This window comes from Silurus meridionalis, chromosome 19 (assembly GCF_014805685.1).
Source record: "Silurus meridionalis isolate SWU-2019-XX chromosome 19, ASM1480568v1, whole genome shotgun sequence".
Classification (NCBI taxonomy): Eukaryota; Metazoa; Chordata; class Actinopteri; order Siluriformes; family Siluridae; genus Silurus; species Silurus meridionalis.
The window spans coordinates 10,377,746-10,404,197 of NC_060902.1; the positions used below are offsets into that span (position 1 = coordinate 10,377,746).

Here is a 26,452-nt window from a genome sequence, read left to right on the forward strand (position 1 = left end):
CATTTAAAGCCTTAACTAGGTAAAAAAGAATCGGGAAAAGATGATTTTGCAGCTGTTGCTGATATCATGCTTTTGGATGTTAAATGGCTTGTGTAACTTTTTTTTTTTGTAACCATATTAAACATACTAGAGGAATGAAGGACTTAAACATTTAATGTAATTGAAATTGCCAGCAAGAACAACCCATTTTATTCTTCAATGAACATCTGTTATTGTTTATTTATAAAGAAAATAAACAGCAAAGGTCACAAAACTTTCACACTTCGGTCTGCTACAACAATTGGACAAGCTAAATCAGGATTTTATACAACCATCGCTAATGGAAGAAAGCGATCAAAGCAGAAAAAAAAAATCAGTTAACCAGCTTATTTATTGCTGGGATAAATAAATAACAAGCATACTAGACATTTACCAAATACGTTTTTAAAAAATAAATTCATAGCTTTCCATTTTAGACTAATTAATCTAGTTTGGTGAAAGACAGCCCTGGAGTCAAGTGGAAAGAATTATTAGCATGTTAGGAGGTAACATCCTCATCCAACTTTCCATTTGGGGAAATGGATGTCCATCTGCCTTATATTTATGGAACAGAAACACCTGAGGTACATCTTTGCATCCTGTCCTCTAGGCAAGATGAAAAAGGCCATTAAAAATAGAATAATTGTTTTGGTTCAGTCCTATAGTGCAGAACATAACAAAAAGAACTGATTGGGACTTCTGAAGGCCAGGAGAAAGATCTGGTACATACACGGTGATCTAACTTTTGTTTATCCAAAAGAGATTTGGTCCTTAATTTGTCAAATGATTTTTTATCAAGCAGTTGGTGCAAACATAGTCTTCCTTCTCTGCCTGCTCAGCAGACACACCCACACAAATCTGGTGGAACCACTGGTTACAGTTGCCATCACACTGAACCCAGTTTACCTGTAAGGAAATAGATGAAAAACATTCTCAATTTTATACCATAATCCACAGGGTTTAAACAAATTATCAAGCAGTTGGTGCATTATTATAACACCAATTCCAAAAAAGGCACACTGTGTAAAATGTATACAACAGAATGCAATGATTTGCAAATCTGAAACCCATGTTATTCACAATAGAACACAGAAAATATATCAAATGTATTAACTGAGGAAATGTACCATTTTAAGGAAAAAATAAGGCAATTTTACATTTGATGGCCACAACACATCTCAAAAGGTTGGGATGGAGCAAGTGAAGCCTGGAAATGTGTTGCTTATGAAAAAAGGGCTAAGGAACATTTACCAAGGTTAATTGGGAAGATCAGTAACATGATTGGTTATACAAAGTGTATCTTAGAGAGGCAGACTCTCTCAGAAGTAACACTTTCCAAGATTGCTTTGTTAAAAAAAAAGTTTGTAATCTAGCGTACCAGTGTAGACTTATTCATTGATAGAGACTTAAACCACTTTTGTACGTCGCTCTGGACAAGGGCGTCTGCTAATTGCCTCAAATGTAAACGTAAAGTTAAGATGGTCAGAGGATCACCAATCAAAAAAATAAATTAAAAAAATGTCCACAAATTCTGAAACCATTGCAGAATATTATTCAACATAAAATATAATTTTTTTTTTTTTTAATATCTCATAAATTCATTTAAAATTGACAGAGGGGACTGTTCTGTAGTCAGATGAATCAAAATGACTTTTTTGGAAATCCTGCATTTTAGCTGAATCCTCCAGACAATAGACAAAATCTATTTTGCAGAACGTCTTGCATATTGCTAAATGCAATGCTAAATGAAATTCTGCATCTAATACAATGGCATTGCTTGGTAGAAGCTGAGCTGTTGAGCCGAGAGCTGAGCTGACCTGCAATTGAAAACTTTTGGTGAATCATAAAACGAACAAATAATGAAAAAATAAGACCCAGGATTGCTGAGCAGGTAGAATCCTGTATGAGAAAAAAAAGAATTTGACAATATTCCTCTCTCAAAACTCCAGCAGCTGGACCCCTTGGTTCCCAGATGTATACAGACTGTTGTTAAAAGTAGTTAGGATGCCCTGATCTATCTTTTTAAAGATGTGTTACAGTCGTCAAATTAAAAACTACCTTATTTTTTCTTTAAACTGGTACTCCTTGGGTCAAACATTTACTATGTTATGTTGTGAATAAAATATGGCTTTATGAGATTTGCATTCTGTAATTATTTTATGTTACACAGCATCCCAACTTTATAGGAACTCAGGAAAGGCCTTCCACTAAATGTGATGTGGCTATGGGTTTTGCCATCTCAGCCACAAGAGCAATAGTGATCTTAGACACTAATATTGCATGAGGAGCACTGGAATACATTGGTTGGCATTCTAGATCAGCCTAAAGGTGTTGCTCTTTGAAGTCCAGTCAAGATATTCCATTTGAACCTTGGCATACAACATGTTCATGGACCTTGCATTGTGCATAGGGTTGTTGTCATGCTGAAACATACAGGGGCTTTAATTCTAGTAAAGAGACTAACGCTACAGCATGCAGACACGTACATGGTCAGTATGTGTATGCATTATTTTACACTTTATTAGGAACACCTGTACATCTACACATTCATGCAGTTGTCTCATCTTAAAAGCATTTCCCAGAATCTTGTGTAGTCAGTGCCACCTAATATTATGGCTTTGATGAGAGAAAATGTGTTCTTATTCAGCATTAATGTAGTGTTCCTAATAAAGTGCTCAGTGAGTTCATATTGAATTAGCTGGCTAACTTGTTGCTCACAAAAGATAAATATGGATGAGCTTATGCTTTATTTTGGTTTGATCTGTGTAACTCAAACAAATGGATGTTGAATATATCAAAACTGCATTCTGATTTCCCACTTCCAATTTAAGTCAACTGTAGATTGTTAGACCAGTGAATGTGAAAGTATAATCCAAACAAAATCCTTAGCAAGGTAGTCCACTAAGATATACATAATCAGCCATATCATTAAAACCACCTACAAAATTAAAAAAGAGGTCCCCATGTGTTGGCAAAACAGCTTTGACCAGTCAAGGCACAGATTTCACAAGACCTCTAAAGGTGTGCTGTTATCTGGCACCAAGATGTTTGCAGGATCTCCTTCAAATCTTCTAAGTAGTAAAGTGAGGCCTGCATAGACTGGACTTTTTTGTCTGGCAAATCCAGGATGCTGGGGTCCCAAAAATTCCCAAAAGAAGAAGGGCTCGAAGTTCCCATACTGCAGACTTGTGCCATCTCTTACCTAAGTGAATGCTGAATATGCACCTGGTTATCCCCTTGTTACAGGTATTCAGATCCTTAAGCTCTTGACAGGTGCAGTTGTAACAAGATAACTGATGTTATTTGTTACCCGTCATTGGTTTTAATGTTATGGCTGACTGGTCTATCTTTTCAGTGCTAAGCAGTATTCATTGTATCCAATGGGGGCAAATACTTAAAAAGAAATGTCCAAACCTGTGGAGAATGGAAAATAAAATAGCAGCAGACAAATATGCCATTGTACACTCACACTAGAAGATACAATGTTGCGCTATATGATGGCATAAAAAGCATTTTAAACGGACCTCATTTCCCTCTGGCTGTTGACATTGCTTTGCTGAGCATATGGACCAGTCCTCCTCAGAGTCTTCTGAAGAAGGTGAGTCTGAGTTTAAACCAGATGAGCAGATTGTTCTTTTCTCATGTATCCTCTGCTTGTTTGTCCTAATCTTCTTTTTCTTGGGCTTCTTAACAGTGTCTTTGTCCAGCATATCCAAGGTCTCTTTCTCCAAGTGCCTCTTGGAGTTCTTATCTGGCTTCTCAGCATCCTTTTGCACAACTAAAGCTAAATCCTAAAAAATATAATTAGAATATATAAAAGACTCTTTAATGGTTTATGTTTTTCCCCTTATAGTAACGCAATAATGAGAAGACATGGGTGTCTAACCTGGACCTTTCCTTGCGGTGAGCTTTTGTAATTCAGGCTACTGTCCTGTGCAATGTGGTACTGGTGATCATGATCACTGCTCTGTATGGAATGTGAGGGACAGAATCTGCTGAGCAACCCCTGGTAGAAATGCTGCAGCTCAGGCAAGGTTACCTGTAGAAGAAGTCCTTCCACAAGCAGCTCTTCTATTTCAGGACTAAGAACTGAAACACACAGCACGCACAACATGCACTCAAATATACTAGAACTGTTCTCATCTGCTAATAATTTCTATGAATAAATAAGATCTACGCACCACTCAGAGGAATGCTTGAATGCTGCATGTAGAAATACCCGCTTGTCCCATCCAGGGATTGAGAAGGTTTTCCAGAGAAAGGTCTTATCTTAAAAAAAAAAAAAAAAAAAAAGCAGTATATTTAAAGCATAAAATGCTAAAAACTAGCACAAAATCATCATGACTAAAAGAGACAGATAAAGTTAACTTTTTCATTAAAGTGCTGTGTAAATGGTGAGACCTGTTGTACTCTGTGCTGCCAGCGCACTGTCCTCTCAATCATAAAACGAAGCGCGTCACCCTCTGGGAGTCGTACTCGAATACGTTGGAGAGAAGCAAGCAGGGGCAGCACCTTGTCCAAAGGTGGTTTTTCAGTTCGGATGCACAGTGGGCACAGCCAAGGATGCCCAGCCTGTGTATCCTGGTACCCTGGCACACAACCACTATGGTAAGCATCAAGACAGAGTTCACACTGGAGCATGGGGCCTGCTGGCACTGTATGACATAGGCAGACTGTAGGAGCCAAGCTGTTTGTGGGCAAAAACTTTGCATTGTTTACGGTCCTTAAGGTATTCAGGTTCTCCATTTCCTTCAAGCGTACCTCACAAAGAGTAGCCATCTGTTGGATAACAATTAAATTATTATATAAGGCTGAGTAAATGAACCTTAATAAACTAAAACAATACAATTTGTTAACCATTAAATAATTTAGTAAGCTTTTGCTGCATGTGGCACATAATATTATTTGGAACCGTACACTCATTTTAGGATACAAAGGAGAAAAGTATATATAAAGACGCACTGCTAAAGATGTGTCTTTGCTTTCAGAGAGCACTCTTTCCACATCACCAAGACTGTTTAGTTTCATGCCAGTTTTTTTAACAGCTGGATGAACATCTTTCACTCTTTTTGACTTTGATTTCTGACATCCTGAATCCCATCTGGGGCACAGTACCTTAAGGAAACAAACAGTGTAATTACCATTTACATACTTTTCATGCTCTTTTGCATTTTCAAAGATTGGCAACTATACTTTTAGAACTAACGTAAAAACATAGCATGTGCTCACATGAAAGATGTTTTGCCTACCTCCAGAAGGGAAAGAGAGGAGTACTTCAACAAAAACATTTTTGCTGCACTCTCCTTCCAGGCCTGCACCTCAAACACAAGGCTTTCTAGCCGTGCCAAAGGCTCCAGGAGGACAGGGATGCCTTTAGCTTTTAAGATCAGCTCATTTAAGGAGGAAAAACCAGGAACACGCCCTCCGAGCTGCAAAAAGTTTTACAACATAAATTGTCAAAAAGAAATTATAAATATTATTTCAAGCTTTACAACACTTAAATAGTGAAGGGGAATGGCATGAGATTAACCTGTAAAGCTTCTGCCTCCTGGATCCACTCTCTGGCCCTGAGGACTGAGTCTTGCAGTTGGAGACAGTTTGGCAGGTAAGCCTGGATACTACTTACTTCCAGCAGCATTTTCTCCAATGTCTCTATATTCTGGCAAGGTCTATTTCAGACAAATTAGAAAAGAAAAAAAATTCTAAATAAACAGCAAAATGCAATATCTACTATTGTGCAATAATATACATGCTTTTTATATTCACAAATTGCATTTCTCCTTGTCCTGATATGGGCAAAGTTGCTATATATTTGTGGGTTTCAAAATAGAGTTGGAAACCCCCTGAGGCATAGACAAAAAAAAAGGCTCAGTGATGGAAGCCACAACAGACTACCAAAACTATTTATTATATACAATATAATAAAATAAAATAGTATTTTACACATTTAAAAAATAAATGAAATGACAATTAGGGTTATATTTATAAATTAAATCTTCACTAAAAGCACCAGCAGTTTCCAAATATAAATCTAGGAATGTTACTGCACTGCTCACCAGTACAATGCACTAATACTTTAAATCTACCCAGGAAGCAACTTTGATTTTCAAATACAAGCTCAGCACATTTTCTCTGGTGGGCCAATGCACAATTCATTTGGTTTGTAGATTAAATTCTGCTCTTAACACATGCAATCCTGGTAGACTCAAGTCAGTCTGCATATATGCCTATTTCATTTGACCACTAACACTTCTCACTGCAAGGCTACAAAGGGTTACTTAAAGACTGGGTCAAATATCAGTCAGAACCTCCACATTAGGAAGTAAATTATAGGAACAAGTATTTTCAGACCTGGCAGCTCGAGTTTGTATGCTGCTATTAATCTGCTATCTATTAAACACACAATTTTGTAATCAAGAAAAAAAAACAACTCATCTATAGTAAATATTGAAACATAGAGGAGACAGCATTCACATGAGAAAGTAAATACAGAAATATAAAATAAATTTGGTAATTAATTAAGCCTAGCACACAAATGGCACACAGTATAATAATTTTGAACTATTTTATTTATGCAAAATTGAAGGCCTTTCTGACTGAGCACATATCGCAGAATAAGCAACATTTACATATATGGCATTTCTATGCTGTCTCTGTACTGCAAAAAAAAAGTGCACATATACACACACACACACAGTTGAGTCTGTTTTTCTACTTCATAAGTTAATTTAAGCTTACTTTAGCTTTACTTCATACTACTTGTTTGTGCTAAAAGAAGGTGTATATAGAAACTAACCTGGACACAAGCATTCTGTGTGCCTTCTCCTCACACTGCTCACACACAGTGAGCAGCTCTTGTAGGTGGGCCATGGTCCTCTCCACACAGGCATGAGGCTCCAAACCCACTCCCTGGTCTATTAATTTTCTCATAAGTTCCAGGGTGAGGCTGGTAGGCTCGGTGCTGGCCAGTTGTACTGCTTCAACCCAGCGTGCTTGCTCCAGTCGCTGCCTGAGCACATCAAGCTCTGGCAAGTCTACCTCTAAGCCTGAGCCTTCATCCAGGGCAGCTTGCAGGGCTGAAGAGCCGGGCATCTCTATAGCCAGGAGATCTGAACTCTCTTCTTGGAACTGCCTGACTCGGCTGAGCAGAGCCTGTGGATATCATCAACATTCTTTGTTTTTTTTTTCCTTAAATAATTTAGGAGTATCGGAAGATGGGGTTCCTTGTTCAGTACCTTGAGAAAAGGGGCCTGTCTAATGGTGCAGGGCAGGTCATATAGCTGCTGTACAAATAACCTCAACTCCTCTACAGTGAGATGTTTCTGAGATTTCCCACCACCCGAGCGATACCTACGTAAAAAAAGTTCAAATGTAAAAAAAACGAGCAATGATAAATTTAACCATGAATGCAGCCTGAAAGAGATATGAAAAAGAATCCCTTGAATTCAGAAAGTATTCAGGTCCCCTTTACTTTTTTCAATTTTGACATCAAGTCATGCAGCCTATACTACAATCGTTTCAATTTAGATTTTTGTCCTTATTAAATCTACACTTAGTAATGACAAAGTGAAAACAGAAATCCAGAAAAGTCTGTTAATGTTTTAAAATAAACACTGAAATATCACACGCACATAAATATTCAGACCCTTTGCAACAATACATGAAAATAAGCCCAGGTGCCTCCTAGTTCTCTTGATCATTGCTGAGATGTTTCTACACCTTGAATGGAGTCTACCTGTGAAAAAGTTTATTGATTGGACATGATTTTGGAAAGGCATGCACCTCTCTATAGAAGGCCTTATAGTTTACAGTGCATATCAAAGCAAAAATAAATAAATAAATAAATAAAAGCATGATGTCAAAGGAACTGCCTGTAGAACCCGGAGACACAATTGTTGAATGGCACAGATCTGGGGAATGCTACAAAAAAACTGCTACTGTACGAAGGATTCCCAAAAGCACAGTGGCATCCATAATTCTCCAATGGAAAAAAGTGTGGCGTAATCAGGACTTTTCCTAGAGGTGGCCGCCTGGTCAAACTGAGTAATCGGGGTAGTAGGGTGACCAAGAACCCACTGGTCACTCGGACTAAGCTCTGAAGATCCTGTGTCTTAATGGACAAAGTTCTAGATAGACAACCATCATTGCAGCCCTCCATCAATCTGGGAGTGAAGAATGGCAGAAAATTCCCCAGGTGTATAAAGCTTGTTGCGTCATTTGCAGAAAGACCCAAGGCTGTAACTGCTGCCAAAGGTGCTTCAACTAAGTGAAAAAAATTCTAGATTTTCTAAAATTTAATTGTCATTATTTGTAGATTATTGAGAAAAACAATCAATTGTAGAATGTAGTACCAGGAAAAAAGATTTTTTATATAAAATTGAAAAAAGTGAAGCGGGTCTGAATATTTTCTGAATGTACTGTATCAGTTGTACTATGTACTGTACAAATACTGTATTCACTGTACTATGGCAATAAAAAGTCAGATATTTAATCTCCAGAATTCTGTAAATGTAAGCTATAAAATGTAAAATAATAAAATGTAAACAAGTGTATAATTGTAAGTACTATACAGTGATAGAATAAGAAGCATAAATCATTTTAATAAATAATCAAGATACACTTGCTTTAGAAGGTATTCGTGTAATTTTTGTTTTTTACATTTTATTTTAGGTAATTTTAAGTATATATTAAATATCAGCAGCCCTGGACCACTACTTGCACATACAACAAAGTACACCAGAATGCTTACTGTATAAGCAAAAACAGGATTTCTCATTTCCTTTATTGGTTGTCTATGGATAAATAAAAATAAAATACTTTTCTGCATAAAATACTGTAAAATTTGATGATTGATGTTTTAGGTGCATCATACTGCTTGATGTTTTCTTAAAAAAGTCCCTTCCATGCAAAAATGACATTTATCCCCCATGGATTGAACTTGTTAATGAGAACTCTAGTTAGCTACCTACCTAATATTAAACTACTACAAAAAATTAAACGAATTTTCTTTAATATCAGCAGCGAAATAAGCGACATATAATTACGTGATTAGTGAGAACAGTGATCTCTTTTTGCTCTTTGAAATACTATACAAACATACAGAGGACCTACCTGGTCTGTCTCTTCCCGTTGAGTAGCTGCTGGGCCATTAAGGCACTCTTTTCTGCTTCATTGACAGTCTGTTTTAAATGGAATAGCAAATCCAGCTCAGGATAAATCATCTTCTCTGCCTCCACAATCAATGCACGAAGTTCCTCCAAGTCTGGTGGGATAACAAATGATAAAAGCTTAACATAATATCATACAAAGGGGAAGGGCAGTACGCTTGCTGTAATTTATTCATTAGAACCCTTACCACTTTTATTGTCTTGGTCAGCCTTTAAAATTTTGTTAACTTTAGAAGCCCAGTCACTGTATGACTCAGCATGTGTTGCCAAAGCCTTGAACATTTGGTTCAATGTGCCCAAGGTATACTTATAACTGCATGACCATGGGGGAAAAAAAAGGGATTATTTTTTATAAACAACATTTTGGTGGCACAATTCTGTTTAATAAAACAAGCTAAAGTAGCTTTCGTTAAATCAAAATATACATAATTACATGGCAATAAATCAAAGTACTACATTTAAACATATAAAGACCTACTTCAGTGTATAATGGTTGGGGGCACAGGAGCAGAAGTCCTCAATGTGGTGTAGACACACCAGCTGGCCAGGACTGCAGGGACAGGTAATTGCAGATAGGTAACATGTGGTCCTGCATTTAGAACACTGCCTCTCTTCATCTGGCTGCTCATCATAATCCACTTGCTGGGAGTGCCACACCCCTAAGGACAGGAATAGCATAGTAAAGAAAAATAACCTATGTAACAAGAGAATGTAATTAGAGGAAACAAATTCCCCATTCAGGCCATACACAGCATAGCACAGTGCATGCAGGCTTGAATCTCTAAATACTTCTGTATTTCTTTGTTTACATGTGCCATGTGTTTCATGTTATGTTTTAGCCACCATCTCTTGTTATTGGTTATTTCCCCTCATGTTTCTTTAGTGTTTACAGCTAATTTTAGTTTCTTCTTCGATTTGATTGTGTTTAAATATCCCTTTTCTGTCACTTTGTTCTTCACTTGCCATTTCATTATTTTTTTCACAACGCACATTTATGTGTCTGACATGTTTTGACCACATTTTGTTGTTTGCCAATCACCCGACCAACCTATGGATTACATTCATGATCCTGTCTGTCAGTTTGGATTTGTTTGTCTGTTTATATTATAATAAATATTCTTGCTCCACGCTTGCATCTGCTATTGCATATTCTGTGTGTTACATAAAAAGTAACTGATAAACCAGCATAACAAAACACAGATAGCTAAATGTTCATGTTATCATGCACTACAAACAAACTGTATAATTTAACAGTTTTAAAGATGTGGAAAAATAGCTAAAAAATTCAACCAAAAGAGTATCTCTGAAAAATTTGGCTCACCAGCTTGTAGGCTTTTTCTCGCAGTTCTTTCTCTTCTTGAATCATAACACGCATATCCTTTTGTATAGCAGAGGCCAGTTCCAGGTCCAGGCTGTTTGCCTTGGCTGCAATATTACAAATCATCTCATCATGGGAGAAAACACAGTATCTGTTTAATGAGCGGTAATGCTCTACACACTGTCGACCAAGTGGCATCTGCAAAAAAAAAGTCAACATCAGGATATATATAAAATGCATGGACATGCAGCAATGTTACTTGTATTTAATAATAATTAGAGGTCGACCAATTTATCGATTTTGCCAATTAATCAGCACCGATAGTTGATTGATGTAACTATTGGCATAAAACCATACCTATAGTTTTTCCAGGTTGCATTATACAGTGTGAGAGCGGCCTTCAGAGGTGAATCACTGCCACGCACTGTTTATATGAAGTGTCTCTTAATTCATTTTAGATGTAGCCGTTTTTATTTACTGGAAGTGTCACTTTTTGTTTCAGTTTAATGCATGTCTTATTTTCCTTAATATTTATTTCTATAATGTTTATATTCATTTTTATTTCATTTAGCACATTTTCGTGTTTCAGTACTGTATTTGTATTTTTGTAATAAAGTTTAATACTATTTTACAGTCATGTTTGTTTTTTTCCAGTATCCATTTTAAATATCGGTTGAATAATTGGCAAGTACAATCCAAGCGAACGATCGGTAAAATCCACTATCAGGCGACCTCTAATAATAAAAAAAATGTATGTTTACTGAGTGGTATTTTTACCCAGTCCACCGTGCAGAAGTTAACAGCCTCAGCAAAGTTAAAGCCCTGATTAAATCCACTGTGATACGCTCTGGGGAAGGTTATAACAAATTCGCCAGCACACTGGTTTGTGCGGTAAATCTAAAATAAGAAAAGAAAATCAAAACATTAATTTATTAAGCAATAAAGTCTCAAATTCACTATATACATATTAGACAGCATAGTTAGACAGTGTTAAACAACGTCAAAGTGAAATGAAGTAAGTTTGTAAAATCTAAGTCTGTTTATCTACATGTATCTTTTCCTTTTTTTTTTTTACACAATTTACTGAAGCATCACTATTGTGGTCTTGGTTTCATTTTAGAAAAGGGCATACTACAATGTCTTGCACAATGTGAGTCAAAGTGAAAGCAAGACTGAGTCTAGATATAGCCCAAAAACCACAGTCAGACTTAGGGTTTTAGAGGCAGCTGACTTTGAATATTTGCAGAGTTCTATACATATACCACTGACTTGAATCTACAAATATGCCTACTAGTAAAAAGGAACACTTATAACACAACTGTAGCTACTTAGTTTTAGAAACAGTTTAGAAACAGACATGAGATACAGTTGGAAAATCTTGCAGTGGAACAGTTATAATGCATAAGCACAACAAAACAAGAATGTACAATTAAGCAAATTATTTGTCAAAAGTAAAGTTGTAAGTGAGCATAAGAGAGAGCAATGCAAGAGTTTATAGTACAAAGTTTTAAATTTAACTTCAATAAATTTTATATATGCCCAACTAGTGGGTTTTGTAGAAGGCGCTTTTTGTTGAAGCACTTTCATTTATCCTGTCCTACCATGTCCTAACGATTTTTAACCGGAAAAAATAAGCTAATCAGCTTGTCTGTGTGGGCAGCAGGTGGTTGACATGGTTTGCATTTCATATTTCTATGCAGCAAGATCTGTTCGAAAACAGGTGTTTGCAAACATCTAACACATTTTGCTGGACTTTATGATCACCGATGTTTTAGATGCTCAAAAAGAGAAAAGGGTACACTAACTTTGAATTAGGCATTTCCTGACTTGACAGGTTTATAGTTGGATCTTCGTTCAAGGTTAGTCAAATTATGTAGTCTTACAATAATTCATCAAACCTCTTTGAAGTCAGAACACACACTTAAATATGGATTATTGACAAACCCACAGTAACAACTACTGACAATTCTTACTTTCTTACATGATTCATAGCAAACAGGGTTTATATACATATGAAGGGAAATTGTTCTGAACTACTTGCACTCTGGTTTCTAGTTCAACTGGCTTGATCGTGCTCTCAAACGCAAGTTAAAATCATATTGATGGGGAGTCTGTCTATCAAATATATAGGCATTAACAGTGTCGGCGCCACGAGCGGGCCCTGGGCCCCCCCCCAGTTATACATGAGGCCCCCTCATTCTGTATTCTCTGGCGCCGACACTGGGCATTAAGTTAATACAAGTTCTCGTCTCTACTGTGTGAAGAAGTTTGCAAAAACAAATCATGTGCAGTGGAACCATGTTTTCACTCTATAAAGTAATCAAAAACAGTGTACTCAAATGTACACATTATATTACCTATACACTTGTGTGTACTTACCGGGACTCCATACTCCATTAGTAAATTGGGGTTCATGATTGTGACCAACTGATGGAGCAAATCTGGCTGGGACTCAAAGAGCTCAGGGGCAAGCTTCTTCATCACTGCTTCCAACTGTTCTGCAGCAAATCCAGGAGCACCATACCATGTCTTTGGTTCTCCCCTACCAAACACAGAGATCAACCTCAATAAGAGTGGAAAGGATCGAGGGTGTTTTTTTAGCAATATGTCTATTAAGTACAGCAGAGTATGTTAAAACACTTAATAACACCACCATTTTTTCTGGGTGGTGATTAGGTTTAACTAATAACGTTTGAATAGGCATTTTTGCTTTTATTGACTATAGGAAAGCAGATATCGTCACATCAAGCTCAGTCACCATTACCTTATAGCATTGCATTTTTTGTGTATTTCTTTAATCATTCATGTTGAATAGTCTAAAAGGGCATACCAGTGCAAATAGTTTACAGAATAGCTCCAATGATCCTCAATATGCCAACAGAAAGAGGAGAAACACATGCCCACATAGAGCCAGGGCAGCTTCATTCCACATATGTCAGCAGTGATGTGAGTTAGCACAGATGCATCCAGCACTGGCATGTTGTTCAGGTTCCAGCCACAGTTGAGGTAATGCTGCATAGACAGAAAGGAGTGCAAGTATGAAAAACATTAATACAAATCATAGATTAGATGATTTACAACAATCCAGTTGTACACCATGATAAAAAGATAAGCATGACTGTCTGAATATCACAGATAGTTTTTTTTGTAATAAGATCACAACTTGTTTCTTGAAGTGTCATGATAAATTCATTATTAGGAATACATACTGCACATCAGGTAGTGCCCTAGCAAAAGGGCACTAAAAGTGGTATAGTTCTGACCATACAGGTCTAAAGCAATAAGTTTTAATCCTGTGCTTGTGTGATCGAGTGGCATCTTGAAATTTTTTCCCGGAATTTTTAACTTATCGACCATTAAGGTATATCCAGCCATCCATTAAGATAGAAGTTTCTCAAAATGACTGCCAATGAAACTCACCACTCACTCAGGTTTACTACAATGAACATACAGTATAGCTACAGATCTCCAAGTTGACATCTCAAGTGGCATAGCTAAACTGGAAACAGTATAAAACTGACCAACATAAGGAGGTACTACACCAGCTTTTTTCTGTTAGGGTGCTCCCTGTTGTATAGTATGCATGGACCCAAATTTATTTTGCCATAAAACAAAAAAAAGTGTCTGATCTTAAAAAAAATTGTATCTTCTTTTATCTTCTAACACTAAGAAAAAAAACAAAACTGTCTTTTTGGACATCCATAAATAAATATGAAATTGTGCAGTATTATTGGAGGGAGTACAACATGCCTCATCATCAGACGTGACTTTAAAAGAGCCATTCCTGACAGGAAAGCCACTGCCATAGTCCTTTGAGGCAATATCTGCCCCATACTCCACTGTGACATCTTCCTCGATTGTGTTAACCAAACGCCAAAATTCCTTCTCAACCAGCTCAGTGGGGACCATCTGGAAAGAAAACATCGAAGTAGTGAGTGTCTGGTTACTGACCACAGAGATCACTTATACATCTAATATGTAGAATCTTTAAATAATACATACATGCACAGGCATGTTGAAGTAGTCTGACTTGAAAGAGTCTGCCATATCGCCAAAGGAGCGGAGTGTGTAGTCTCTGGATGCCTGCTCGAAACCAAACGCAACCTGAGGCTTACCACACTCCTGTGGAAAAGAGAACAAGATGAATATACAAATAATTACAAATAGTTAAAATAATTACAAACTATGCTGGTAAATTCTTATGAAGTTTTGGGAACAAAACTTAAAACTATTTAAAATAACTACTACTACTACTGCTACTACACTACTAAAAATAATACATCATTTTCTAAATCCTCTAAGCTGACTCCCAGCTGATCAAGTTAAAAAAATCTTAACCCATCAGCTGTCTAACTATAGGCTAATATCAAACAAACGCTTTAATATGCGCTTTACGCTTTAATTTACTTTTGCTCATACTACTTGGGAATAACATTTAAGAAAAAAGGCTATACTGACTGATGCATTTCATGAAAGTATTGTTAAAATAAAATAATAAAAGATGTTACAGGATGCAGTAAAACTAATTCATGCTTTTGTTACATCTGTCTGGATGTTCTATTAAGTGCAGAAATAAGCTTCAGAAAGTCCAGAATGCAGCAGCAAGAGTCTTAACCAGAACCAGAAAATATGACTACACTGGCTCCAAATTAAATCTTGCATTGATTACAAAATACTATTAGTAACATATAAAGCACTGAATGGTCTTGTGCAACAGTATCTGAGCAAACGTTTGAGACATTTTATTCCACGCCAACTTCGATTAAAAGGTGCAGGTTATTTATTGGTAACTTAAATAATGAATGTCCACAGCAGGGGGGTAGAGCTTTCTGTTACAAAAACCCTCAGTTATGGAACAGCCTTCTAATTAGTGTACAGGACTTAGACACAGTCACGTTGTTCAAGTCTAGGCTAAAAACACATTTATTTAGTCAGGTCTTTTGTCAGTAGGTCTCTCTTAGGTAAAGAAGTGATCATGGATATAGTGTTTTTGTGACTCACTTATCACTTCACACATTCACTCTGTACATTGCTGCATTAATCTTTTCCCCGATTCTGACTAGTCTTCCAGTTCCTGCTGCTGAAAAACATCCCCACAGTATGATTCTGCCACCACCATGCCCCAATGTAGGGATGGTATTGGCCAGATGATGAGCGGTGCCTGGTTTCCTCCAGACATGAGGCTTGCCATTCAGGCCAAAGAGTTCAATCTTTTTTTCTTACGGTCTGAGAGTCCTTCAGGTGCCTTTCGGCAAACTCCAGACTGTTATGTGCCTTTTAATGAGGAGTGGCTTCCTTCTGGCCACTCTACCATACAGGCCTGATTGGAAGAGTGCTGCAGAACATGGTTGTTGTTCTGGAGCTTCTTCTCTCTACAGAGAAATGTTGTAGCTCTATTAGAGTGACAATCGTGTTCCTGGTCACCTCTCTGACTACGGGCCTTATCCCTGATCACTCAGTTTGGCCGGGCGGACTGCTCTAGTAAGAGTCCCGTTGCTTCCAAACATCTTCCATTTATGGATGATGAAGGCCACTGTGTTTATATGCTGCAGAAATTTTCTGTACCCTTCACCAGATCTGTGCCTCGATACAATAATGTCTCTGAGGTCTTTAGACAATTTCTTGGAATTCATGGCTTGGTTTGTGCACTGACATGCACTGTTAACTGTGTTACTTTATAAAGACAGGTGTGTGCCTTTCCAAATTACGTCTAATCAACTGAATTAACTGATTGAACTGAATGACTCCAATCAAGTTGTAGAAACATCTCAAGGATGATCAGTGGAAACAGGATGCACCTGAGCTAAATTTTGAATGTCATGGCAAAGACTGTAAATACTTATCTACGTCTTTTTTTACTCATTTTTTATTTGAAATAAATTAGCAAAGATTTCAAACAATCTTCCTTCACGTTGTCATTATGGGGTATTGTTTGTAGAATTTTGAGGGAAAAAAATCTAATCGATTTTGGAATAAGGCTGCAACAACAAAATGTGGAAAAAGTGAAACACTGAATATGCTTTACGGGTGCACTGTACCTTTTGTCGCTTCATTTTAGTTACTCTGCCGTAACTAGAAGTCTCTACCTGCATTTAGATCACACTCTAGTGTCCTTAAACAGTTATGAAACAATAATACTTGATCCTTATTTCTGTGTCCCTTTCTGTCAAGTTAAACATGCTCCTGCAGTACCAGTGACCCATGTTCCTGTCTTTAAACTCTTTGTATCTGCCCAATTCATCCCAACGCCCTTTCAATTCTAAGTAACAAAATATTAAGCACTAAACCTATACATTCTTTTACACAACTTTTCAACCTCTGTCTTATAAAACTCTCTGTAAAGCTGCAAATAATATATATATAAAAATATCCATTGTAAAAAAAATACAAATAAATTGAACAGTTTGTGGAGATTTTTCTTTCTCTCTGAACATTAGCAAGAATAATCCTGAACTTAATTTGCTGGGACACTTCTCATTTCGGAAAAAAAAACTGTGCCCCAAACATAACACCAAACTACCAAAGTCTTTTACAGAAGTAGTCACAACTGATACAATTGATGACTAAACAAAAATAAGGACAATTTAATTAAGGTTTGGATACTGGGGCCTCTTTGAAGGTTTGTGGAAATATAAAGTAAATATAATTACTGTATCTTTTCTCACCTGGTTTTAGAAGGTTGATTTAACTGTAAGCTATTTATGTAATAAGAATTTTTTTTTTAATCAGAGAAAAATATATTTGCTTCAATGAATTGCTGCGAGATCTATGGCTACCTGCGCCAGGCACTTGGGACATCTCCAGTCTCCTTTGGGGACATCATGGAGTGGTGGGATAAGACAGAATGTGTGGTAGCTATCATCACAGCCATCACACAGCAACAGCTTGTCCTCATCGCCGCCTCCTCCACAAACCAAACACATGTATTGTTCCACCTTCAAAGGCACACACAAAACAAGGAACATTTACATTTGCGGCATTTAGTAGACGCACTTATCCAGAGTGATGTACAAAAGTGCTTTGAGTCTCTAGTAATGAATAAATCTACACTGGTACGCAAGATTACAAACTTAATATAAATATAACTCTTGAATTCTACAAAGCAAACTTGGAAAGTGCTAATGGATAATGGAAAGAACATCTGGATACCGATTGGAAGAATCTGTTATGCAATTATAATCTGCTTGATGAAGAAGTGTAGTGTGGTCTTTTCAATTTTTAAAGTCTGCAACTCAGCATTTGAACTTAAGAACTTTAACATCATTCTTTACCTTTGATTTTTCTCCATTAGGCATTGTTTCAACTTGTTCCATAGGCTCCTGTTTTACCTGGACTGGAAAGCTTTTCACTAAAAGAAATCATCCATAACATCCACTTTTATTAATCATTTTTCAGCAACGTATTTAAAAAGATTAACTGTACATTTTTAGGTAAATCACCTTCGTCTGGTTTTGCCACATAAGAACCCATTCTCCTTCTCAGATTGGGTCTGTTCTTGCACTCTTCCTCTTGCTCATTTTTGGAACAGCGACCCTAAAAAAAAAGGAAATTATTTTCTGTTTAGAATGTTAATAATTTACTATTCCTAAAAATACTTAATGTTACTAATTTGTTCTGTTTTTTTTTTTTTTTTAAACTCAGATTAAATTTTAGCCATTAGGTAACGTAAATTGGTAGGGTAGTTAAATAACTAATCATATAAAGACCGTTTAGCAAAACAAAACAAAAGAAGATTAAAAATACCTTTAAAGAGATTTTAGACCGCTTGGCTCTGCGAGCAATGGTAGAGGTTTCCACAGGCTGCACAGACTGTCGCTGGGGCAAGTCATGAGATTTATATATCTTATCTTTGGTATCATTTGTAAGAGTGGGTTTCTGTGAGTTCTGGTTAAGAAAAAGAAAAAGAAACAAAACAGACAAATATTCAAATATTTGACAAAAAGACAAATCGTCATTCCAACAACAAACAGAAACCAAACAAACCCATATGTTTTAAATCAAATACATTTTCCCAACTTAATAATGACAAGACATGTGATAGGATGTAAAAGTTTCTTTTGTAAAATAACTTTTTTTTATTTAGGATGAAAACATTTGGGTTCAAACTGAAACCATCCATTTACATAATCTAACAGGACACACCTGGGCAGCAAAAAACAACTATTCATATTTTATTAGTTTTGATCACTTGAATAAAAAAAAAAAAAGATTAAAAAAGATTAGTTCAAACAAAATGTGCTATGTAATTTGCACATATGCAAATGTTAATATCAGGAAATTAAATCTGAAATTCAGCTCAACCATCTCTTTTTTAAATCTCAAATCCCTCAGCAGAACGAAATACTGGATTTGCTGTTCCAATATTTTTTAAAGGGGACTGTATAACAATTGTCATTGTGTTGTTTCACAGACTGCTGATAAACTATATACAGAAGCATATAGAAAGAAAAGGCCTTTAGGGTCTACACATAAATGTGTTGTCAAATGCAAGCTGCACTATTCACATAGTGTCTTTCATTTATTAAGATTAAAAGCAATCAAGTGTAAACATGTGTGATTTCAGGCATATAAAAAAAATGTTAAAAGTTTTGTTTCACTTTAAATCATTCTGCCATTGGCATGACTGTTTTAACATGGATCTCAAATGACTGCAAAAATCTGACCAATAGATGCATGGACTACAAAAACCCTCTACAGGTGTGTTGTAGTATCTGCTAATATAGGTCAATTCAGTACTGAATTTACACACACTTAATAGATAAATAGAGAACGTGCTTCTTCTTGGGATGCATGCAAAATAATTATCCTAGCATATAGAAAGATTTTACAGAGTGAAGAAAAAGGAAAACCTGGGCCATGTTAACATAATACAGGTAAATCTTGAATCTAAAGACGTTGGACTTAATTGACAAATAGCGTTCAAATCCTAGCACTGCCAAGCTGCCGCTCCTTGGCCCTTTAGCATGACCCTTAAGTTTTAACTGCCCAGATGTGTAAATTAGGGCTGCATAATAATCGATAATGAAATTCCTTGTCAATGAATGCCATTATCGACAATTTGGGCTGCTCAAATTACGAGTTAGTGTGATGGTAAGATAGCACAGCCAAATGGTGCAGTGAACCTGCAGCAGAAAAATGTGCGCATCCCCTAAGTCATCCAAGGCATGGGAGCCCTATGCACTCCTCGACAAGCAGCTACTATAACTAAAGTTATAGTGTCACTAAAACTAAGTTTTAAAATGTCAAATTAAAGATAGAGTTTAAATATGTGGCTTTTGCATTTTTTTAAATACATGTTTATACATAAATAGCATGAATTAGGGTTTTATATAGTTATAATAAGCTGAATAAAATTTGTTTTTATCCGATTAATCGAGAAAACATAAATTGTCCGATCAATCTAATATCGAAATAATCGTTAGTTGCAGCCCTAGTGTAAATAAGTTCTTTTTTGGTCGCTCTGTATAAGGGCATGTGGCAAATGCTAGAAATGCTAAATGCACAATAAGTTAACCAGTCCAACAGAAACTAGCACACAGTTCAGTAAGGGAAAATTGTTTATTCATTATAGTAAAAAATAACCACTGTAGTGGCAAGTTGGCTAAAGATGTTGGGGCATGTGAAATCTTCAGAACAACTAAACAAATAACAATCCATGCCAGAAGTGAGATGTGATGAACACTGATTAATTAGCAACAGCATTGAGTTGAGGCTAGAAATGTTCAACAGGGGCAAGTCAACTCACAGCCAAGTTCCAACACAGCTGTTCATTTTCCACTGTCCAGTTTTAGTAAATCTATGCCCACTGTAGTGTCAGATTCCTTTAGCTGTTTCATGTTAACTGCCACAAAATTTATGAAAAGAACCACAGAATGCACATCAGAGTGGTTGCAAAAAAAATGGTTATTAGAGTAAAATCTACCTTCCTATCATCTCAAACAAGTTTTGGCCATTTTTTTCTGCCCTCTCATCAACAAGGTATTTCTACCAAAAGAACTTCCCCTTACTAGATGTCTTAAAAAGATCATTTTGATCACTTTTCCCTAGTCTATGTTTAATATAACAATAAATGAAAGCTCATGACCTGTATATGCCTGATTTCTTTTCACTGTGCTGATAAATAATTTAAAAAATTAAACAAATAATCATGTGTAAAGCTGTTTCTAATCAAATGGTGCATAAGAGAATATTCTGTATGATTAAAGAAAATTAAAATAAATAAATAAAATTTAAAAACTCTAAGCACAATATGGGTCTGTGAATATGGGCGGAACACAGAAATCAGAAAAGAAAAAGAAAAAACGGTATGCGAGAAAGAAGGCTTAAAAATGCCTCACCACAAGGTTGGCCCCTGTCTGGAAAAGGTAGTATGGGTAGAGAATCCTCTCATAGTGGGAACGCAAGTGAGATCCAACAGCCTTGCCAGGGGCAAAACCCATCCTCAGAGCAATCTGGGTCCATTTCCGCTCCCTGCAGACTGTGTCAAAACATCCCTCCTCAATCACTAACTGCAAAAAGCACAAAGACAACCAAATTCAGCCTAATGGTTAGAAAGCTGAGCCAAGGCCATACAAAAGTAAAGCACAGGTTATATTGCGATACTGTACCGTGTAGAGCTGATACAAGTCAAGAGATTTGCGCTCCACATGAGGGATTTTCAAAGTGCAGCCTTGTAACTCCCAAAACTTGGCTATCTGGTCCAGAAAATTGAGTTTGACTCTAGTTTGAGCCTGACAAACATGAGAGACACATCAGAGTAATCAAAATTATTTCAGTTAAATTCAATTACATTCCCATATATGCCACCGTAATATTTCTTTTCAAGTTTTCCCTTTCCTCTAGCCAGTGAGCTTTAAATAGTAGTTACTAACATGGTAGTTAGTCCCAATCAACAACCTTTTCAGCTGTAATAGTTGTTATACTCTCACTGGCAATATTATTAGAAACATCATACAAATACTAAGTAAGATGCTCTTTCTGGCTTCCTGAACAGCCTCAATTTTTCTACTATTATTTCAGAGGGTTTCTGAGTCACTATTTATATTCTGGTCTATTCTGGCATCTAAAGATTAAACAATGGTCATAGCATTATCAGCTGCACATTCATGCTGTGAATTCCTGTTTTACCACATCCCCAAAGTGCTAAAGTGCCATTTTGTATTCTGATCAGTTAACAAAGAGACCTGAACTGATGATTTGTGACCTGGTGCATTATTGTGCTGGATTTATTCACTATAAATGGCTAAATTGTTGCCATAAATGGATACATGCCAAAAACTATGCTCAGAATATATTGACCCACATTATTACACCAGCAGCAGCTTGATTTCAGAATCAGCATATGCATTATGCTGCTGCCACATAATTGGTGGACTGGAGAACTGCAAGAATGAAGTGGTGTACAAGTGTTACCTCAGTAAAGTGGCCAATAAGTGTATTTGTTTTATTTTTATTAAATGGACCAGAGCTCTAACATGACACAAATCTAAATCGATGTCCAATAAATTGATCAGAATCTGGGGAGTAAAATTTCAAGGAAGCTTAAATGGGAAATTTACTAAATATTAGGGATGCCACAATTCTCAATATAATATTGAAGCGTTCGGTACGACATCCACGGTTCAATACGCGCTTGTAAATTTTTTCGGTTTTACGTTTAAATAATTTATGTGCTTTTTATTTCTCTCCGAATTGACTGTGTGTGCCTGTAAGTCTACGAGCTGAGATGAGAAAACTCCTCCCCGCGAGTAAATGTTCAATCACTATGCTCTAAAGTTAGGGGGCGCTGAACCATCATTCCACACTTTAACATAGCGAGCGGTGGTGAAGTGAGGCTACAGTACGAGGAGGCACCGGCGCCTTTTAAATCTGTGGTGTGGAGACATTTTGGTTTTGCTGTTGAGTATAATGCAGAGGAAGAAAAAACGGTAAACAAAAAAATGACTGTCTGCAAGCATTGTTTTACACGTGTAGCCTACTCAAACGGAAACACTTCCAATATGATTGCACATCTGCAGCGCCATCACCCAGCAATATCAATGTCTAAAGGCAGGATAGCAGAGCAGGTAATAAAGTCCTCCAAAAAACAACAGTCCCTCGCTGAATCGTTCCAGCATACATACCCAACTGGTTCCGAGAGACACATGAAAATAACACAGGCAGTGGGGGGGTTCATTGCCAAAGATTTGTAGGTGATTGGAGATGCAGGCTTTTGTCATCTTATAAAAACACTCGATCACTGTCTCGCACTTTTTTCAGCACCGAGATAATTCCCGACCTCTATGAAAAGACATGCAACAGTATTGTGTACGAATTGGCTCAAGCACAGAGCCTTGCTCTGACCACAGATGGTTGGACATCGAGGGCAACCGTGAGTTACCTCACTGTAACTGTTCACTACATGTCGGATTGGGAAATGAAAAGCGCTGTACTCCAAACCCGTCCCCTGTATGAAAGTCATACAAGCGCTCATTTGGCAGAAGAGTTGACAAACGCAGTGTACATGCAAGTTGAGGAGGCCAAATATGTTTATGTGTTATGTTTTGTGTTCCCCAGTTTGTACATGGGCTACCAGCAGCTGTGAGATGTCCAGTGGACTTTTCTTTGCTTTAAAGTAAAATAAAGGAGTATTGCAATAAATAGTTTTTATTTGTTTCTTCTTAACCTCTTACTGTTCCTATTGCCTAAGCATAGAATAACAAAAAACACTTTTGTGTGTTAAGCTATCAGAACCGAACCGAACTGAAAACCCTGGTTAAAAAACCGAGGTATGTATTGAACCGTGGGCTAACTGTATCGTTGCATCCCTACTAAATATGGCACATATCTGTGTAATTGTTTTATAAAACAGGAATGTGTGCATTTTTGTTCAATTATGGAACTTTTGTGAAACCCTGAAATGAAAGTATTTTCATATTAATGTGATGGCCTAACATGAACCATTTTTTTGCTACCAAGACTAACTAAAAGCCTAATGGTGAAGCTTGATGGCCATTTATGTATATAAACATGTAAACATTCGAATTTTCTACAGCCCCAATACAAAAAAAAAAAAAAAAAAAAAAAAAAAACAAACTTTAAAGCAGGGGCCTGACACTTACCTCCAATTCATTGAGCCTCTGTACACGTGGGGTGAAATGCAATCGGTCCACATCACAGGCAAATGGTGGTTGCCACCCCTAGGGAATCATATCAAGCCATGCTGAGCCTAATAACATGCCATTTGCCACAAACAGCCTGAATTTGCCATCAACACTTCAGGCCTACAAAATGTATACTACAGGTTTTATTTGACTTTATTTTGTAATAAAAACATTTTTGCCACATCATATAAGGTTTTTTAAGATAATCTAAAATGCTATTTAAATTATTATTAATCCACCACATATAAAGCCTATGTAAGTAAACTTGAAGAAATGCACTAAATTGTGTCACTTATCGCTAGTGCTGTGCCACAAAATGAAAATCTCAAATTTGCATTGTTTATTTTTCCCCATTTCAGTTTCATTTACTGGTAACGAATTAGCCTTATGCAAAGATAAAAACATTAACACATTTTATAACATCCGGTTCTAAAATTGCTCCTCATCTGTGCTCTTAAACAGCTACAATAGTTCTGTTTTATAAAAAAATATATACAAACATAAAAATACAAACGTAAAAAAAGCATTCATTTTGCTTACATAGCAACGTACAAAGGATGCACTTGAGATGTTTATGGTTAAACATGTAGCCAAAAAGAACACACTATCAAGTTATCTATCTATCTTTATAAGTATTAAATATACAGTACATAATACAGCCTTTAAATACAGATTAATAGTTTAATATTTTGATAAATGGTTTGGATTATATAATGGGTTTAAGTTTGATATTATAATATTGTATTAATAGTATAATATTGTAGCTTATTCAATGTCATCTAATCTATTAACAAATGTACTGATCCAATCTATTGAGATTTATTTATATATATATATATATATATATATATATATATATATATATATATATATATATACACACACACACACACACACGCGCGTGTTTGTGTGTGTGTGCTTTTGACTGATTTGCTCACCCCAGTTTGGGTGGATGCTTTACGTAGTCAATGGTGTCGCTAAACAATACAGTACAGTTTTACAGTAGTCAGTAGGCCACACATCCACCCACAGAAATTATCATCCAAACACGATTTCTTTACAAAATGCGAGCTTTTTATCCTTCTCAAAACAAGAAAGTAGAAAATATTATTATAATCCTTCCCAACAGCTAACTGTTCCTTTATACCAAAACCGCAATCCGCCATATTGAAAAGCCTATCCGAAAAAAGTGATCTTGCTGTTTTGACCGAAAACATCAATGGTTAAGAGCAACAAAATGTCTTTATTTAACGTTTTATTAGCGGAAAACTTACCTGCGGCGGTCTGATCTTACAAATACCAGTCTTTTCTGCAATTGGACGTATTTTGTTGATAAACGCAAACGGGTCGTCGAATTCTTCCCAACTAGGCTCAAACACAGGACATTCCGGCGGTGGTATAAACTCGTTGGGTCGAGGTTGGGTCATTCTGGGCAACTGCATCCAAGCTTTGGCATGTGATAACTGTAAGGAACTGTTCGAAATAATACTATATTATGTATTCACGTAACTACTGCATTATAAAGAATGATTACACAAAATCCGACAATTTACATCCTCGTCCACTTTAGAACGGACGAACCAAGGGTTGATGTTTGAGTACCGTATCGTGTTCCGCTTAAAAAAGTAGAACCCCCATCGCCACTAACCAATTCTTTAGTGTTAAATATCAAATATAGGTACGTTTACAGATTTCAAATGTTTAAATAATTTGCAAATATTTTAATAACTGCAAAGATCAGCACACAAATACTAACACTAATACTGAGTAAGGGGTTAAAACCTACGAGCTCGGTCTTCAAAAGTTACATATCTAGCATAACATTCAGAATGTATTACATGACGAATGAGTTTGGGAAATTTTGAATAATTCATGAGGCATTACCGATAATAAAAGCGTGCCATTTAACTGAAACTTTTAATACGCAGCATAAACATACGCAAACATGCATTTTATCCTTTTAAATTAGCGTCATGATTCTCCTCTTAAATAAGACCTGGGCTTACGCTAACATTTAAATCCTTGAGTATTTAAAAGCTAAGTAAATTTAGTCTTTACCTGGTTACCGTTTAAAAGTAAAAGGTGTAAATGAACGACTTTACTAAACACCACGTGAAGTCTATTACAGAACTAAAACAAGAAGCAAGTAGCGCGGATTAATGTACAACAGCTGAGAAGTGCATGTCGACCGGAACTACTACTTTAAATGGACTATGTGAAGTTCCCCACGGATGTTGTTGTTTAACGTCATCCCCAGGACGGATCTAATCCATACAATTAAAAATAAATATATAAAATACCCACAATTGAACACTGCGATGACAGATCAGGTCAATGTGAATTTTTAAATAAATGATTAGATTTGATCTCGAGAATTTAGGCCTGGTCTGAATACAGCCAGGATTTGCAACGTCAGTTATACGGGATTTTGAGAACAAGATTAAGAACTACTCGAAAAAGAAAATTACCCAGGAACGCGGTATGGATAAAAGCTTACCAAAGTGTTGCATCAGTTCTGATCTAAACTAGAAATCGGTTGTTTGAACGTATTTCTAGCGATGAAATGGCCATCGCCGCGTCTTTCCATTCACACCGCATCTGTTTGCACGTAGCGCACGTCAACACGGAAACGGTGCCGCCCAGCTGCACACCCGGCCTACAGGAGGAAACACTCCCGTGCAAACATGCAAATTAAACAAGACTGCCTGTTGTCATTAATAACGATTACAATTTATTTTATATTCATGTTTCGTGCGGTATATTTTGTCTCGTGTGAATCCGTGGACTTAAAAGTCGAAAGAAATGCT

General features: G+C 36.6%; 1 protein-coding gene across 3 annotated transcripts; it reads right to left on the bottom strand.

Moving 5' to 3' along the window:
* Positions 1-199: 199 nt before the first annotated feature.
* Positions 200-26,439, bottom strand: kdm5ba (lysine (K)-specific demethylase 5Ba). 3 transcript variants are annotated; one of them, XM_046874872.1, is made up of 28 exons: positions 26,143-26,439; positions 24,920-25,118; positions 23,604-23,681; positions 21,111-21,233; positions 20,841-21,011; positions 18,247-18,387; positions 17,943-18,036; positions 17,775-17,851; positions 17,280-17,438; positions 14,506-14,625; positions 14,254-14,412; positions 13,334-13,515; positions 12,883-13,045; positions 11,281-11,400; positions 10,507-10,701; positions 9,664-9,845; positions 9,374-9,498; positions 9,130-9,280; positions 7,254-7,368; positions 6,815-7,170; positions 5,549-5,687; positions 5,268-5,447; positions 4,981-5,133; positions 4,420-4,797; positions 4,200-4,287; positions 3,905-4,107; positions 3,543-3,809; positions 200-924 (listed from the first exon to the last, which is right to left on the bottom strand). In XM_046874872.1, the coding sequence occupies exons 2-28, from the start codon at positions 25,085-25,087 to the stop codon at positions 790-792; spliced, it is 4,422 nt and encodes a 1,473-aa protein (XP_046730828.1). In that variant the 5' UTR covers positions 25,088-25,118; positions 26,143-26,439; the 3' UTR covers positions 200-789. The 3 variants fall into 3 exon arrangements, with proteins under 3 accessions (XP_046730828.1, XP_046730829.1, XP_046730827.1); XM_046874873.1 differs by lacking the exon at positions 26,143-26,439 and adding an exon at positions 25,704-25,910; XM_046874871.1 differs by lacking the exon at positions 26,143-26,439 and adding an exon at positions 25,530-25,669.
* Between the last annotated feature and the right edge of the window lie 13 nt (positions 26,440-26,452).

Coding starts and splice junctions, on each gene's coding strand:
- kdm5ba (XM_046874871.1), bottom strand. CDS start 25,549: ATGGCACGCTTTTATTATCG. Junction 13,516..14,253: donor AAGTCACGTCTGATGATGAG/GCATGTTGTACT, acceptor CTGTCTATGCAG/CATTACCTCAACTGTGGCTG. Junction 9,281..9,373: donor TGACCAAGACAATAAAAGTG/GTAAGGGTTCTA, acceptor TTATCCCACCAG/ACTTGGAGGAACTTCGTGCA.